We start from the raw sequence: 15,178 nt of genomic DNA, 5'->3' as shown, positions 1-15,178 counted from the left end.
CCTGCCCGCCCACCAGCAGCAGCAGAGAGCCCCCTGGGTCTGATGCCCTGGCCTTGCTCATCCCTGAGCCTAGGACTGGGGTCAGGGGGTCGGCTGTGACCCATCTTTAAAACTGCTGGGAGCCGTGTGCCACATCCCTCTCAGAGCATGCACTCCAGGAGTGTCCACTGAATACAGAAGTGAATGAGAACAAGTCTATCCCATAATGCTTAAGTGGAAAAACAAGCCATTTCTTTGTAGATTAGGTGTTTAAGACAACTCCCACATGAGCAAAGAGATTGTCAAGAAAATCTCATCAGACCCACAGTTGAACCCCCAAGGGCTACAATCCATCCGACTGGTGGGTGGGGAGGACAAGGTGGAGAAGGGAGTCGAGGCCTCCAGGCCCACTGTGTAACAAGACAGACACACACTGTGTCACAGCAGCAGACATGCGGGAACTTCTGGGAGGAGCAGCAGGTGTGAAGGACACCTGAAGAAGCTGCCAAGAGGAAGGCTGAGACTCTGGAAATACTTGCTTCTTCAAGAGGCAAAAGAAGGAGCAGACAGAGGAGCCGTCAGCTGAGGTGCTGCTCATCAATGAAACCAGAATCTTTGAGGCCTCCAAGGGCTCTGACTTCAGTACTTTAAAGCCTTCCAGCTGGTTCTCACGTGCTGGTTCTCACATGGCTGAGAACCACTGGAGAGGGAGGGCAATGGAAAGGCCACTGCTCTCTGCCAATGTTCCAGATGCCAGGGTCAGCCATGCATGGCTGGGAGGCCCGAGCACAGACGACCCACTCAGAGGAGCTGCAGGCACAGCACCTGGACACTCACCTTCTTGAAGTAAGCATATTGGACGAGCTCCACAGCCTCCTCTGCGTCCTGCAGGTCCACAGTCTTACTCATGCGGGCCTTGGCGTGGGCTGTGGCCAAGCGAATCAGGGTTTCCAGGGTCCGGGCTGTCACTGGAGACGTCTGCGGGGAGAGAACAGGGGGAACCATCCTCCAGAAACCCCGCAGCGTGCCCGTCAAACCCACCTGCACGGGGAGGGAAGTCCAAGCCACCTAGCCAGAAAAACTACATACAATTCCAAAAGAAAAGTAACCGGGAAAACATGACAGAGGGTTGAGGGAGGGGAGACGAGTTGACCAGGGAAGAATTCAACCAGGTGTCTCCTGGCCGGAGGGAGGCCAGTGGGGAAGACCCTTTCCACAGGGCCTGCCACACGCCACGACCCCGCTTTTATGTTCAGTGTCAGCCATTAACAACCTGGAACAGCTTTAGAGATGAGCAAAAGGGGACTCAAAGAGCTTCACATACTTTGTCCAGAGTCACACCCACAAGTCAGGGGGCGGTGGTTATGAGAGGGGTTATCTGAGGACACTCTTTCTAAAGGTGGGTGAACCCACTGAGGCCCAGATGACAAGCAATGGTGTAATAGGAAGCCCTTCAGGCCAGAGAGCAAAAGGGAAGGAATCACGACACTAAAATGACTCCAGTGCTCCTAGCGAGCGGGCACTCCCTCCCCAGCCTCATCCTGAGGGGCTCCGGTCCCCACTCTCCGGGTCACCGTCCGTCCCCGCGGCGGGCTCACCCTGGCGGTGTCCGAGCTCATGCTGTCCTGACTGCGCAGGCGTGAGTACTCCTCCGCGATGTAGGCGGCCGACTCCTGCGTCAGCACCGGCTTGATGATTTTGGCCACGTGGATGTACTTCCGCATGAACGCCGCACTCACCATCTTCTCCCTGGACCCACACACACACACACGGTGAATGTCACTCCCCTGCCCTAGCCTGGGCACCTGCCTGGGGTCGTGGCCTTGCCCCTCCTCGGGGAAGTCGGGGTCACGTGACAGGGCAGACATGGCCTGGAACCCAGTGTCACAAACCCCTTTTATACAGGACATGTACAAAACTCTGTCACGGGTTTTTATTTAATTCTATAGTATTACTTAGGAATTACTTGTGACGTAGGTAGTTTAGGTGTTATCTGTCCTACTTTATCAGTGGGAGAAGTATGGCTCAGAGAATTTTAAGTGGACTCAAATTTCATTTTCTGACTCCAAATTCTACATTCTTAAACCAGTATGTTTCAAGATTACACAGTGTTTCCTACTGCACCACAGCCAAATGTAGAGGAATGCCATGGCTACCCATGCCAGTATTCTTGCCTGGAGAATTTATGGACAGAGGAGCCTGGTGGGCTATAGACCACAGGGTCACAAAGAGTGGGACACAACTGAAGCGACTGAGCACAGCACAGCTGTCAGGCTCTGAGCGCTTGAGCACAAGTCTCCTTTATCCAAACCTACTGCAGACTTTCCGGTGTTTGTGATCTACCACCCCTTCAACATGCACTCAAAGGGCCGTGCGATTTGGGCAACACTTCACATATATGGGTAACAAGACACACCCACCCCAGGTCAGGCGGGTCGTCAAAGCCTTCCATTTTAGGAAAAGACCAGAACCTAGGCTTGATCACCCACAAACATTCACAAGGCAAGTGACCATGTAAAATTCTGCAAATCCAGAAAAGAAAACAGATCCCCATGATGATGACTCCAAGCATGACCTTGGCCGGGCAGCTCTAACGTGACACAGATGTCAGGTTCCCTCAAGGAGGAGGTGTGGAGAATGCTTACTTCTTCTTCTTCATCCCGTGCAGAAGGTTGTCATGCTTCTCGTAGATCTGGGTGTCCTGCTGGTCATCAGGGCTGAAGTTGGGATCGTCTGTGGCCAGGATATCCACAGCACTGCCAAGAGGCATAGCTGAGAAGCCCAAGTCAGGAGAAGGGAGAATAAGAAAGAGCTGAATCCAGAGAAAAATCGCTTCTTCTGAAGACAGGCAAGACTCACGAAGGATGGACCCAGAAGGAAGCAGACACGTGGGCCCCACAAACAAGGAGGCCACTTGGTCCACAGGAGATGCTCAGAGGTGCTCCCAGACCCCGAAATGGACAAGAGACACACCGTAGGAACCAGGGAGGCGGGGGTGCCTTCCACATCCCAGATGCTGCCACGCCCACCACCCCGGGCTGGGCCTGGGCGCGGCCTGTGTCTGGGCGCCCCTCATTGGTCCATCCCCCCGCCTCACCGTCACCATCCTGCTCTCCAGGTGCCCTGTAGCGGTGCATTCGGAGGACATGGTCTGAGATCTCCCGGTCCTGCTCGGGATCCATCTGGTCCAGCATGATGAAGAGAAGGTCAAATCGGGACAGCAGCGAGTCCTGCAGCCCGATGTTCTCCATGGGGGTCTTGTACTGATCATACTGTAGGGGGAACACCGGAGAAAAGGAGCAGGGAGACAACATCGATCACAAGAAAGAACAAGAATGCCAGATCAGCCATGGGAGAGAACAGAAGACTAGACCCTCGAACACAAACCGAACAAGCCGTGAAGAAGTAAAGCATTTCAAAGCTTCTAAAAAACGGAATTCATCTCCTCCGTGCAGCCCTTCCCTGAACTACGCTCTGTGACCAGAGCCCCAACCTCCCAGCTCCAGTGCCTCTTAACAGGGCGAGTGTGGGTCTAAGAGCCAGCCTCCTCCTTCTCAAGCTTCATTCTGCTCTCACTCTCAGGTAGATCAGCTCTGGAAGATGAGTCCCTCTTTCTACCTGTGATGAAGACATGATGAGCTGGCTAAGCCAGAAACACCTGAAACCTTGGGCCTCCTTACTCAGAAGGTACTGGATAAAGTCTCAACAAAAATGGGTGATAATCTATAAGCCACAGTATCTTAAGGACCCAGGGAGGTTTTCCTGGGATTCAAGAATGCCCATACTCTTATCCTTCAACTCTAGGCCTACCAGCCGATGGCTCCCCAGTCAGAGGCCTGACAACCTCACAGGTAACATTAACGATTCTGATCGCGTTCACATTTCAGGACCTGCCATTTTCTCCCTGCTGCTGCTAAGTCACTTCAGTCGTGTCCAACTCTGTGCGACTCCATAGACGGCAACCCAGCAGGCTCCCTGTCCCTGGGATTCTCCAGGCAAGAACACTGGAGTGGGCTGCCATTTCCTTCTCCAATGCATGAAAGTGAAAAGTGAAAGTGAAGTCGCTCAGTCGTATCCGACTCTTCGTGACCCCATGGACTGCAGCCTACCAGGCTCCTCCGCCCATGGGATTTTCCAGGCAATACTGGAGTGGGGTGCCATTGCCTTCTCCATTTTCTCCCTACATTTGCCAAATAAATCCTTCAGAATGACATATCACATGTTATCATTCATCTAAAAATCGTACGCTTTTCAACCCACACTAATCCATTAGAACCAACCTATAGCGCCTTCCTAAACCATAGCCGCCAGGAGCCCCAATCCAGAGATTTGGATTCAGAGACTCTGGGCTGGGGACTGAGCACCTGTATGTTTAAATACGCTACCAAAACTGGTGTTTTCATGCACTGTGGCATCATAAACTGTCAGCGCACAGCACGGGCTCTGGCTTCAAACCCTCCCTGTCATTTTCTGGTTTGTGACTCAACCAAGTTACTTAACCTTTTATGCTTTCATTTTCTCATCTGTAAAATGAAGATAATATCTCCCTCCCTCACACAGTTAGTGAATGAAAGGAGATAGTAAATGTAAAGCATCTGTAAATATTAGTTAACAGTATAACGATGATACAGTCTTTAAAGGGGGCAAGTTGGCAATCTCTACCATAAAAATGCCATGTACCTGTTAATCCAGTAATCCCATTGCCAAGTATTCATCCCTAAACGTTTAACACGATGAACATTAAGGGGTATTCACTGCAGTTTCAGTCATAACAGCAGGCAGGAAAAAGGGAACACACCAAATGTCTAGCACATGGAGACTCGCTAAACAAATTATCGTACGTCCATACAATGGAATAGTAGACAGCTGCTTAAAAAAAAAAAAAAATCAACCCCCCCTAAACTAAGCAAACCCCAAGCTGCATAAATATAAAAGATTACACCTAAGCACATCACAGTCATACCAAGAAACAAAGACAAATAGATTAATTCTTAACAAGGAGATAATGTATTTACTGGCACAGGCTTTAAAAAGTTTTGGTTTTCTGAAGCACTCAAGAGTTGTCACTGGTTTTCTCTTGGGAAACGAACAGGAGAGAGAAGGCGGGCTATTAATCTCCTTATTATATCTCTCTGCTCTGTTCATAAACCCTTCCACCACCTGCGTACAGTACTCTCATTTCAATGTCAATCAGTTACCTGCGTTGTGATGCTGCAGGTCACTTTGGTTTTCCTCCTTGTATTTTTAAAAATGTGTTTTAAATAACTTTCCAGGGGATTCTGATGTGGATGAATGGGTGAGGAACCACTGTCCTAAACCAAGGGCAGTAGCCAGATGACGAACTTACTGTAGTCTGTGGTCTGGGTCACCTGGAATAAACTCCACAGCCCAGTTACTAGGCAAAACCAAATGAAGGTGAGGACAGCAGGTGAGTGCCCGACTCCACTCACCCTGCCGTAGACGGGGTTGGCAGCTGCCAAAACACTGCAGCGGGCGTTGAGGCGGGCGTGGATGCCGGCCTTGGCGATGGTGACTCGGCCCTGCTCCATCACCTCATGAATGGCCGTGCGGTCCATGTCAGACATCTTGTCAAACTCATCAATGCAAACCACGCCTCGGTCAGCCAGGACCATGGCCCCCGCCTCCAGACGGCGCTCACCTGGGAGGTGGGGAGGGAAAAACACACTACCATCCAGGTTGTGGGGGACAGGGGGGAGATGTCAATCTACTTCTAAGCATCTTGCGCCATCACATAAGCTGGAGAATGCAGTGAAGAGGTGTCAGCTTCTAAGACTCGGAGCAGACCCTGGGGTCATCTGTTTAAGCTCCGATCTGGACAGTATTACTTGTCCCACTTTGATACCTAAGCAGCCAGCCTCCAACAGCCTTCCTTCACAGATTTCCTCTTTGAGCCTCATCTTCTTCAAGCCATTTCCCAACTAGATCTCTGTTCTCTTTTCACTGGCCTTCAAAACTTTTCCTCTAATGTATAAAGTAGTAACAATCTTCATTTTTCTCTCTCTTCAAATGTCAGCTTTCTCCTTCAGAACTCTCTCTGACAGCCCAGGAGACATTCTTGTCACTATAGGGCCACCCAAACCACTTACATCATTCACTCCCTGTTGCCAGATACTCAGTCCCCTCCAGGCAGGCCTACTCTAACCTCTCAGTTGTATCTTCCCAACACCAGCCAGGGCCCGGAGCAAGCTCAAAGGATCTATGCTCATCTCACCGCCGGACCTCTGCCAAGGACCCTTCCACCCTTACCTGTCTCCTGGTCTGTGGTGACAGCCGCTGTGAGACCCACACCGGAGGAGCCCCGGCCGGTGGTGGGGATGGCCCGCGGTGCCGTGCATAGTACATACCGCAGCAGCTGGGACTTGGCGACCGATGGGTCTCCTGTAATGGGATGGGGCAGCGGTGACTCTAGGAACCCCCCACCCCTGCCCCCGGCCAGTACTGCTTTTCTAGCACAGATCTTTGACATAACAGAAATATATAGTAACGGGTTGTTTGTGTTATTTTTTTCAATTTTTCCTTTACCATTCCTGGAAGAATAGACATTAAAAAATCAGAGAACCCAGAAATAATAAAGACATAACTTTAAAAATTCATTTGAGACTTCTGCCCTTTAAAGGAATTGAAACACAGCTAGGTACAGACACACACATTAACAGATGCCAGATTTCCGCAACCACACCCCACAGGGGAAGACCAGGCAGCCACACAAGTCCCCACACCGTACCTATGAGAAGGATATTGATGTCCCCACGGATGTGGCTGCCGTTCTCAAGGTCTCGCTCCACACCGCCTAATAGCAAGCAGAGGATCGCCTTCTTGACATAGTCGTGCCCATGGATGCTGGGCGCCAGCGACCTGGCCAGCTGGTCAAAGATATCCTAGAGGAGGGACAACCATGCAGTGAAAAGCCTGAGGAAACGCCCTGGGGTTGGATAAGCTGGCTTCATACTTCAGGCCACAGAAGATGCTTGAAGAAACATTCTGTTTCTAATTGTAAAAGCTTCTTCTCCAAGACTTTCACACTGATCGCAACATTATCAGGACAGACACAGAGAAAGCCTGGATTCCAACTCCTGCTTGGAGCTTTAATTTTTAAGGAAAACAAAAAGTGTTTCCAGGCCCAAAACATTTTGGGTTTAATGTGTACTGCACTTTAGCAGTAACCTTTGTCACACATACACATATTCTGTTCAGTTCTAAATATGGGCATTCTGTCTTTAAAGACAGAAATTTTTTAAAGAAAAATAAGAACTAAAACAAAAATAACACATTTCAAATTTAAATAACAATCAATGTATCACTGATACATCCCATATAGACTTTGTACACTAATACTGTAACTCCTATTCTAATAATATTTATATTAGGTTCACTTAACAGGGAGCACAACAGAAATATTAAAGAAAAATACCCTTTTGCTTACTAACTCAAAACTAGAAACTGGCACCAAATACTTCAGAGAAAAAACCTTGACCCTCCTCCTGATCCCGGACAAAGATGGCCATGCCCAAAAAAGACCCTAACAAATCTATCCCCACCCTCAGATGCCCAGAGGACTGGTCCAGACCTTGGAACGGGTTTTACTGAACTTCTTGATCTTGGCTATGTCCTCAGCGGAGAAGGAAGGCTGAACGTCCTTGCTCATCTGTTTCACGTTACAGGCAATCAGGACAGTCCTGGGACAGAGAGGAAAGCATGAGGCTCTTTTCAGTTGCTAATACCAAGACCTTCTTAGGCTCCTAACCTAGAATGGCAAATCAGGAAAGAAAGGAAGTAGAGGGGAGGGAGAGGTGGGAGGAAAGAAGGGGTAAGGAAGAAAAAAAGAAAAGAAAAGCTGTTCTGAATTCAATCACTGATTCTCTTCAGCTACACTAGTGGTAAAAAACCTGCCTGCTAATGCAGGAGACACGAGAGATGGGGGTTCAATCCCTGCATTGGGAAGATCCCCCGGAGAAGGAAATGGCAACCCACTCCAGTATTCTTGCCTGAAGAATCCCATGGACAGACGAGCCTGGGGGGCTACAGTCCAAAGGGTCGCAGACAGTTGGACATGACTGAAGCGACTTGGCACGCATGACACAAGTATGCTCATGGCGCCTCACCTTGTGAATCCAGCCCCTGCTGACCTACAGAAATGAGTGTACTGGAGGGAGGTGGAAATATGCGAGAAACCCCCAGGCAAGCCAGGAGGCTGTAACCATGAGACCAGTAATTTCAACTCTTTAGCAAAAGACAGTTCATCTTGCAGGCAGGCAGTGTTCTGTCCATCTAATGTAACTCTCAGGACGATGGCAAACGGGAAAGACTGCTACCAGAATGCACCCTGCCAGCGGTATTCCAGACACCTCAGGACGGACCATGTACCTGAAGGTGCCTGAGGTGTAGCCTCCCTTCTTTCCAGGAAGGCAGCGGTAGGTCCCCACCACCTGCACCCGGTCACCAGGCTTCACTCTGTCCACCAAGTCGTCATCCAGGATGACGTCCACAGAACGGGGAAGCTGGCCGGCGGGGGCCTTCTCCGGCATTTCCTGGATGGTGATGATCTGGTGGTCCTTGTAGACAGAAAGGCCGTATTCTGTCTCAAGGGGATTGTTTTCCTCATCCTGGAAAAGGCACATGGAACAGCAGTCACCTCAGCCCTATCTTAGAAACACCACACACTTGTTTTGTTATAAGAAACAAATATAATTCAGAGATACCCTCACAAGATTAGCATCTAGGAACATAAAGCCCCAAGTACCTTCTCCAGTTCTTCACAATCCTGTCCTAGTAACAAACCATCAAATGGAAGGGATGATCTACATACAGCCAGAAGGGACCATGGTTATATTAACACGTACGTATAAGATTGTCACTTCCTCTGTGCTAGGACTTGGTATTTCCACTCCTAGGTTAATACCCAACACAAATGTTCACCCAAAGCCACATATTACAATGTTCATAGCAGCACTACTCATGATACCCCAAACTAGGAAAAATCCAAATGCCATCAGCAGGATGGTTAAATAAGTGTGTCACATCCATACAAGTGAACACGACGCAGCAATGAATGTATGGAGTGCACCTATACACATGGGTGAATCTCAAAAACATACACTGAACAAAAGAAGCCCGACACAGACAAGCGTTTTAAATATAAAATCAGAAAACTACTCGTAACTGCTGTAGATGTCAGGATCTCGAGGGCAGAGTGGCCTCAAGAGGGACTTCTTCTGAATGCTAGTAAGGTGCTGCTTCCTGATTTGGATGGTTGATTTTATGGTATATTCATCTTGTGAAATTTCCCTGAGCTGTACACTCAATGTAAGCTTTTCTGTTCATTGTGTGTGGTGCGTGCTATGCTCAGTCATGCCCGACCCTTTGTGACCCCCTGGACTGTAGACCACCAGACTCCTCTGTCCACGGGATTTTCCAGGCACGGATACTGGAGTGGGCTGCCATTACCTTCTCCAGGGTTCTGTATATTAAACTTGAATAAAAAACATTTTAAAGTTTTACTTCCTTGCCATTTAAATTTTCTAAAAACACAACAGCTATCATTTAACAGACTGCCTACTATGTGCAAGGCACTGTGGTGTAACTTCACAAAATTATCTCGTGGGATCATCACCACAACTCAAGTTCCCAAAGCAGGCCTTTTTCACATTTTACAAATAAGGAAACTGAAGCTGGGAGAGGTTAGAGTTCCCCCACGGTGATCACCAAAGACCATGCTCTTAAGAACCATGCTAGACGGTCTCCAGAACACCTCGTCTGGTGTATTTCAGGTCCTGGGCTAAGAAGTTTGGCCACAGCAATCAGGAGAGTACCCCCCCCCATTAATTCCAGGAGAATAAATTATAGAAAGTAGGGATCCTAATGAAAAAGAAAGCTGGGTGCCTCAGAAAATCCAAGTGGCCTGAGAGTAAAAAGACAGGGTCCTAGTCCTTGGGGCCATCAGTTACTAGAATATAAGCAAGTCATTCCACCTCTCCGACCTTCACATTTCACCTGGAAACAGGCTAAACAGCTCTCAAGTACAACTCAGTTACAATTCTAAGAAACTAATGGGGAAACAGTGGAAACAGTGTCAGACTTTACTTTTTTGGGCTCCAAAATCACCGCAGATGGTGACTGCAGCCATGAAATTAAATGACACTTACTCCTTGGAAGCAAAGTTGTGACCAACCTAGATAGCATATTCAAAAGCAGAGACATTACTTTGCCAACAAAGGTCTGTCTAGTCAAGGCTATGGTTTTTCCTGTGGTCATATATAGATGTGAGAGTTGGACTGTGAAGAAAGCTGAGCGCCGAAGAATTAATGCTTTTGAACTGTGGTGTTGGAGACTCTTGAGAGTCCCTTGGACTGCAAGGAGATCCAATCAGTCCATTCTGAAGGAGATCAGCCCTGGGATTTCTTTGGAAGGAATGATGCTGAAGCTGAAACTCCAGTACTTTGGCCACCTCACGCGAAGAGTTGACTCATTGGAAAAGACTCTGATGCTGGGAGGGATTGGGGGCAGGAGGAGAAGGGGATGACAGAGGATGAGATGGCTGGATGGCATCACCAACTCGATGGACTTGAGTCTGGGTGAACTCCAGGAGTTGGTGATGGACAGGGAGGCCTGGCGTGCTTCGATTCATGGGGTTGCAAAGAGTCAGACACGACTGAGCGACTGAACTGAACTGAAAACCTTGCTTATATGTTGATTCCCTCAGCAGGTGATAAAACTGAAGACAAGGATCGAGTCTTCTTTATATCTGTGTTCTCCTCAGTGCGTGACAATCCTCTGGATACTGTCGTTCTAAATTAACATTGGATGGCGGGAACTTTTCAAAATTACCCATTTTAGTGAGATGCAAGATAATTTGGAACTGGGATATTAATGATTTCTCATCTTGACTTTTTTTTTTTCCAATTCTAACATAAAATGAATTTGACTAGAAAGGGAAACGGCTACTGGGAAGCAATTTGCTACTGTTACAGTTATCTGTACATTCTTTGTTTAACTGAAAAACTAGAAATGGAGGTAAAGAATTTAAGACAAGAGTACTGATTGGATGATTAGCATTGGCTTTTACCTTTTTGTTCTAACAGCAGGAAAATAATTTCTTTATATCCCCCTCCCTCACGTGTATCAATTTTGTTTTCTACTGTTAATTACATTGTATATTTATAGTTCTTTGCTTACTGTTGTGCATATACTGGCAATAAAGACATCAGTATTAATCATCTTCTTTTGTCTCATTAAGTAAGAAGGCCTTACACCATTCTCAAGTCAAATCAAGCTGAACACCAAGACTAAAATCATGCTCTACGCCAACCTTCTCTCAAACCCAGAGTTAAATATTTGCAAAGATTTCAGAGTAACATGACTGCATTAAGTATTTTTCCAAATTACTCTTATGTAGATTATGAAATCATGATACTTTAACTTTGCTAAAATATAAATGTACATTAGGTGACCTTTTTCCTTCCTTCAACTCTTCCCTAATTTCCCAAATTTCCTAAGAGAATATTTTCCTTAAAAGAAAAATGGTGGACTTTTCATATTAAACTATGGCTAGCAATCGTCCTTCAAATTAATCCTTACTTTTCACCCTATTTACATCTAAAGGAAGACTTTAGATATTACCTAATTACTTACATTAATAGATATTACCTAATTACTTACATTAAAAAACAACTTTGAACCCCACCTCTGAAGAGGTCCGACTAATTCATTCCCCTCACCTTGGTGGGATAGACAGAGCTGGAAGGAAAGGCCACCAGGCTGGTGAGATCAGAATAACGTCGCTCTATGGTCTTCTTGGTAGCAGGACAATAGTGGACACTGCGGACGACTTTGGGACGAACTAGAGAGCCTAGGAATAGAAAATCACCCGACTGAACAGCGAGAAGGGGACCTGACCCAGGCAAGTCCACGAGGACTCCAAATTATGTTCTTCCAACTAGTCAGGCTCTCCCAATACTAACTGTCGTCAATTCATTTTTATGTTTACATAGAATAATACCATATCCACGTAAAACCTTAAAGTATCGCTGATCCCGACCAAGCAGCAGGAGGAATGCAGGGTCAGAATGAGGAGACTGCCAGGAGCCAAGACTCCTCCATTCTCAGCAGATTCACCATTAGGCTGGCACAGGTGGTCACTCAAAACTCCCCTAGTAATTGTGCAACACTTGAGTTCCTTCAAGTTTCACCCGGTAATTTCAGTGCTCCACCTTTTTGAAGCCATAAGCTCCCAAAGCTCGGAGAAAGCAATGGCACCCCACTCCAGTACTCTTGCCCAGAAAATCCCACAGATGGAGGAGCCTGGTGGGCTGCAGTCCATGAGGTCGCTAAGAGTTGGACACGACTGAGCGACTTCACTTTCACGCATTGGAGAAGGAAATGGCAACCCACTCCAGTGTTCTTGCCTGGAGAATCCCAGGGACGAGGGAGCCTTTTGGGAGGCTGTCTATGGGGTCGCACAGAGTCGGACACGACTGAAGCGACTTAGCAGCCGTAGCAGCAGCAGCAGCAAGTTCCCCAATTCTATTCCGCCTCTCCTGCCTTCCATACCCCCAAGCCCACCCCACCTCCATTCCGTGGGGCTCCAACTGTAGCCCACTTACATTTAGTAACAATGCCCTCCACACAGACGACACAGCTCAGGAAGCAGGAGGTAAGGGTCCGAGGAGAGACGTGCTTGGAGCCAAAGCTGCCCTCCAAGCCTATGTAGAACTCCTCGTACTGCTTGGCATACGTAGCATCAATGGAGGCCACGAAATCCTTCAAGGCCCGCTGGAAGGCAACCAGCTCCTCAAAGGCATTGCTCAGGAGGCTGCAGAGAATCATCAGGCAGAGACCGCAGAATTCAAAAAACTTGATCCACAAAACAGAAGTGGACATTCTTACTTGATCAAAGCTTAGGAGTGAAAATCTAGATTCTGCTTTCTCCTGCCATTCTACAAGGCCCAGTAAAATACATCAGAGCTGCAGGCCAGTTGTAACTCAGTGATGGGGAAATGATACTCAGTGAACATAGAAGGAGAGGAAAATGCCCACCATCTACTTTGAGAAGAAGTAAAAAACACAGACGCAGGTGAGGGTGATGTACTAAGGGCTTCCTGGTCAAAAATATTTCATCCAGGTCCTCCCCTGGGAAGCTTGCTCCAACCTGGGGAAGAGAGAGGAGCCATTCTCACTCAGAACTAGGGATGCGCTCTTGGAAACTCACCGGTTGGCCCTCTTCTCGTTCTTCCTACGAAGGTCATTCACGTTGACGATCAACCGGTACTGGTTGTCACTAATCAGCTCCCGAACTTTGCTCTGATAAATTCCCTGGTCTTCCTGCAAAATAACCACCACATGCTACAGCAGCTCACAAATTCAAAAGCCGGATGTTTTTAAAGAGAGGCAGCTCTCACAGCAAGATAAATATATCAATCTCTGTGGCAGACCTGGGCCCCCATTTCACCCACATTTTCACTCATTAGCTTCGGATTCCAAATACACCCTAAAAAGCCAGTGTATAAATTATAACGACTTCCTCACGGTTATTATTCCTATTAACACCAACAGCTCTTCTGTGTGCATTACTTCTCAACTTTTAATGGGGAATTAAAACGAGCTCATAAGAAGTCTAAAAAGACAAATAAAAACCTTGTCAAAATGTAAATTAAAGGGACTTTTAATATATCAAAGTAACTTTCCGTTGCAGAATCTTGTATTTAATTAAAATATTTTATTTCCCTACCATCTGTATAACAGAAAAGGAGTTCTCATATAAGGGACTTAGGAGCCTTAGTTATATTTACAAACACAGCACTATCAATCCAAGATGCTTTACCAATATTCCATGGCTGTCAATCCTAAATTGCCTATAAAATCCCCTTTATTTGCGTACCAACCCTCTTTCTCCGCTTCCCATCAGGTATGGAAAAAGAATGCGGCCAAATTAGAAAGTCCTTTTCTCCAGCCTGGGGGTCTATACGGCGGCGGGTCACTACCGTTTTCCCGAGGTCCTTTCCCCACTCTCCCCTCAAATTAAGAGAGTAGGGAACTATCTCTAAAAGGTCAACGTGGGCTTTACACTTGGTTTACACTTGGAGAAAACCTGTTGACTTTCTCGAGACCTAGCCACCATTTGCACTCGAGACAAAAATTACAGAATTGCTCTTAACCACTGACTCTGCCGCCAAGAAAGCTACCAGATCGAGGCGGAAGGTCCCGAGCACCGCCCCTCCGCCGCAGCCTGGAGCCCCGCGGTCTCCCTTAGCCCCTAGTGTCTCCGCGGCCTTCCTCGGCTCCTGCGCTGCCCCTGGGCCTCCGAGCGCCCTAATTTCGTGACTCGGCGCCTCTCTCACCTCGTCGTCCAGGAAGTCCAGGTAGTCTCTCTGCGCCTCTCGCAGCTCCACATCGTCCAGCACCACGGTCCCCGCCATGCTCGCCGCCCGGGAATTTCTGCGCGGACGGCCTTTGGCTGATAAGCCCCGGCGCGAAATCTTCCCAACTTTTCCCGCCAAGAAAAGTAACCTCAAGGAGGGGGCGGGGTATCGTGGAGCGTATGTACATTCCGATTGGCTGATTTTCTTACGCTACAACAGCTAGCATCCAATCGAGAGCTGCTTCTTTTCCGGGTTTTCCGCGCGGCGTCTCTCGGTGGCGGGAAATGTTCCATCCGGCGCCCTCCCGTCTCTGCCCTTACTGACGGAAAAGCGGACCAATTGGACCAGAGGATGCTCGCGAAACCCGGTCATTGGAGAGCCCGCGAGACCCAGGAGCTGCATTCTGGGAGTTGTAGTCGTCGCCCTTTCCCCTGTAATTTTACAAACGTTCGTGGTTTTTTTCTCAAGTTGTGGTTACCTGCCCTGCTGAAAAGTGAAGAAACTCAGCCCCGTTGTTGGACTGAAAGTAGCTTAGACGTCAGAGAACAGAGGTTTAGAACGCAGGGCGATAAAAACATAAAGGCAAGTCGTTTAAAAAATATATTCAAGTCAGTTGTGCATGGATATGTTTTTCAGTCAACCAGTCTCTAGTGGTATCCACGGGGAGAAGTGAATTTCGAGAATCTGAGGGGAAAATAGAATTATAACATCTTTGGAGAGGTTCTTGTAGTTCAGTGACTCGTTTGCTAACTGAATACCGGGGCCTGAAGTACCTCATAAAAATATCAAGCCGCAGAGGAGGGAGAAATGAGAGAAAAATTGTC

General features: G+C 47.8%; 1 protein-coding gene across 1 annotated transcript in view; it reads right to left on the bottom strand.

Moving 5' to 3' along the window:
* Positions 1-14,655, bottom strand: part of MCM3 (minichromosome maintenance complex component 3) — a 17,691-nt gene extending 3,036 nt beyond the window's left edge. The window contains 13 exon segments of the mRNA XM_010863225.1: positions 784-957; positions 1,578-1,728; positions 2,625-2,751; positions 3,077-3,251; positions 5,430-5,638; positions 6,247-6,378; positions 6,725-6,878; positions 7,568-7,676; positions 8,365-8,603; positions 11,715-11,845; positions 12,600-12,808; positions 14,334-14,414; positions 14,417-14,655. Coding sequence (XP_010861527.1) covers positions 784-957; positions 1,578-1,728; positions 2,625-2,751; positions 3,077-3,251; positions 5,430-5,638; positions 6,247-6,378; positions 6,725-6,878; positions 7,568-7,676; positions 8,365-8,603; positions 11,715-11,845; positions 12,600-12,808; positions 14,334-14,414; positions 14,417-14,541 — 2,016 coding nt within the window. The 5' untranslated portion in view covers positions 14,542-14,655.
* Between the last annotated feature and the right edge of the window lie 523 nt (positions 14,656-15,178).

The sequence above is a fragment of the Bison bison genome, unplaced genomic scaffold (genome assembly GCF_000754665.1).
Source record: "Bison bison bison isolate TAMUID 2011002044 unplaced genomic scaffold, Bison_UMD1.0 scf7180017864487, whole genome shotgun sequence".
NCBI classification, from domain to species: domain Eukaryota; kingdom Metazoa; phylum Chordata; class Mammalia; order Artiodactyla; family Bovidae; genus Bison; species Bison bison.
This window is presented reverse-complemented; position numbering and strand designations above follow the sequence as displayed.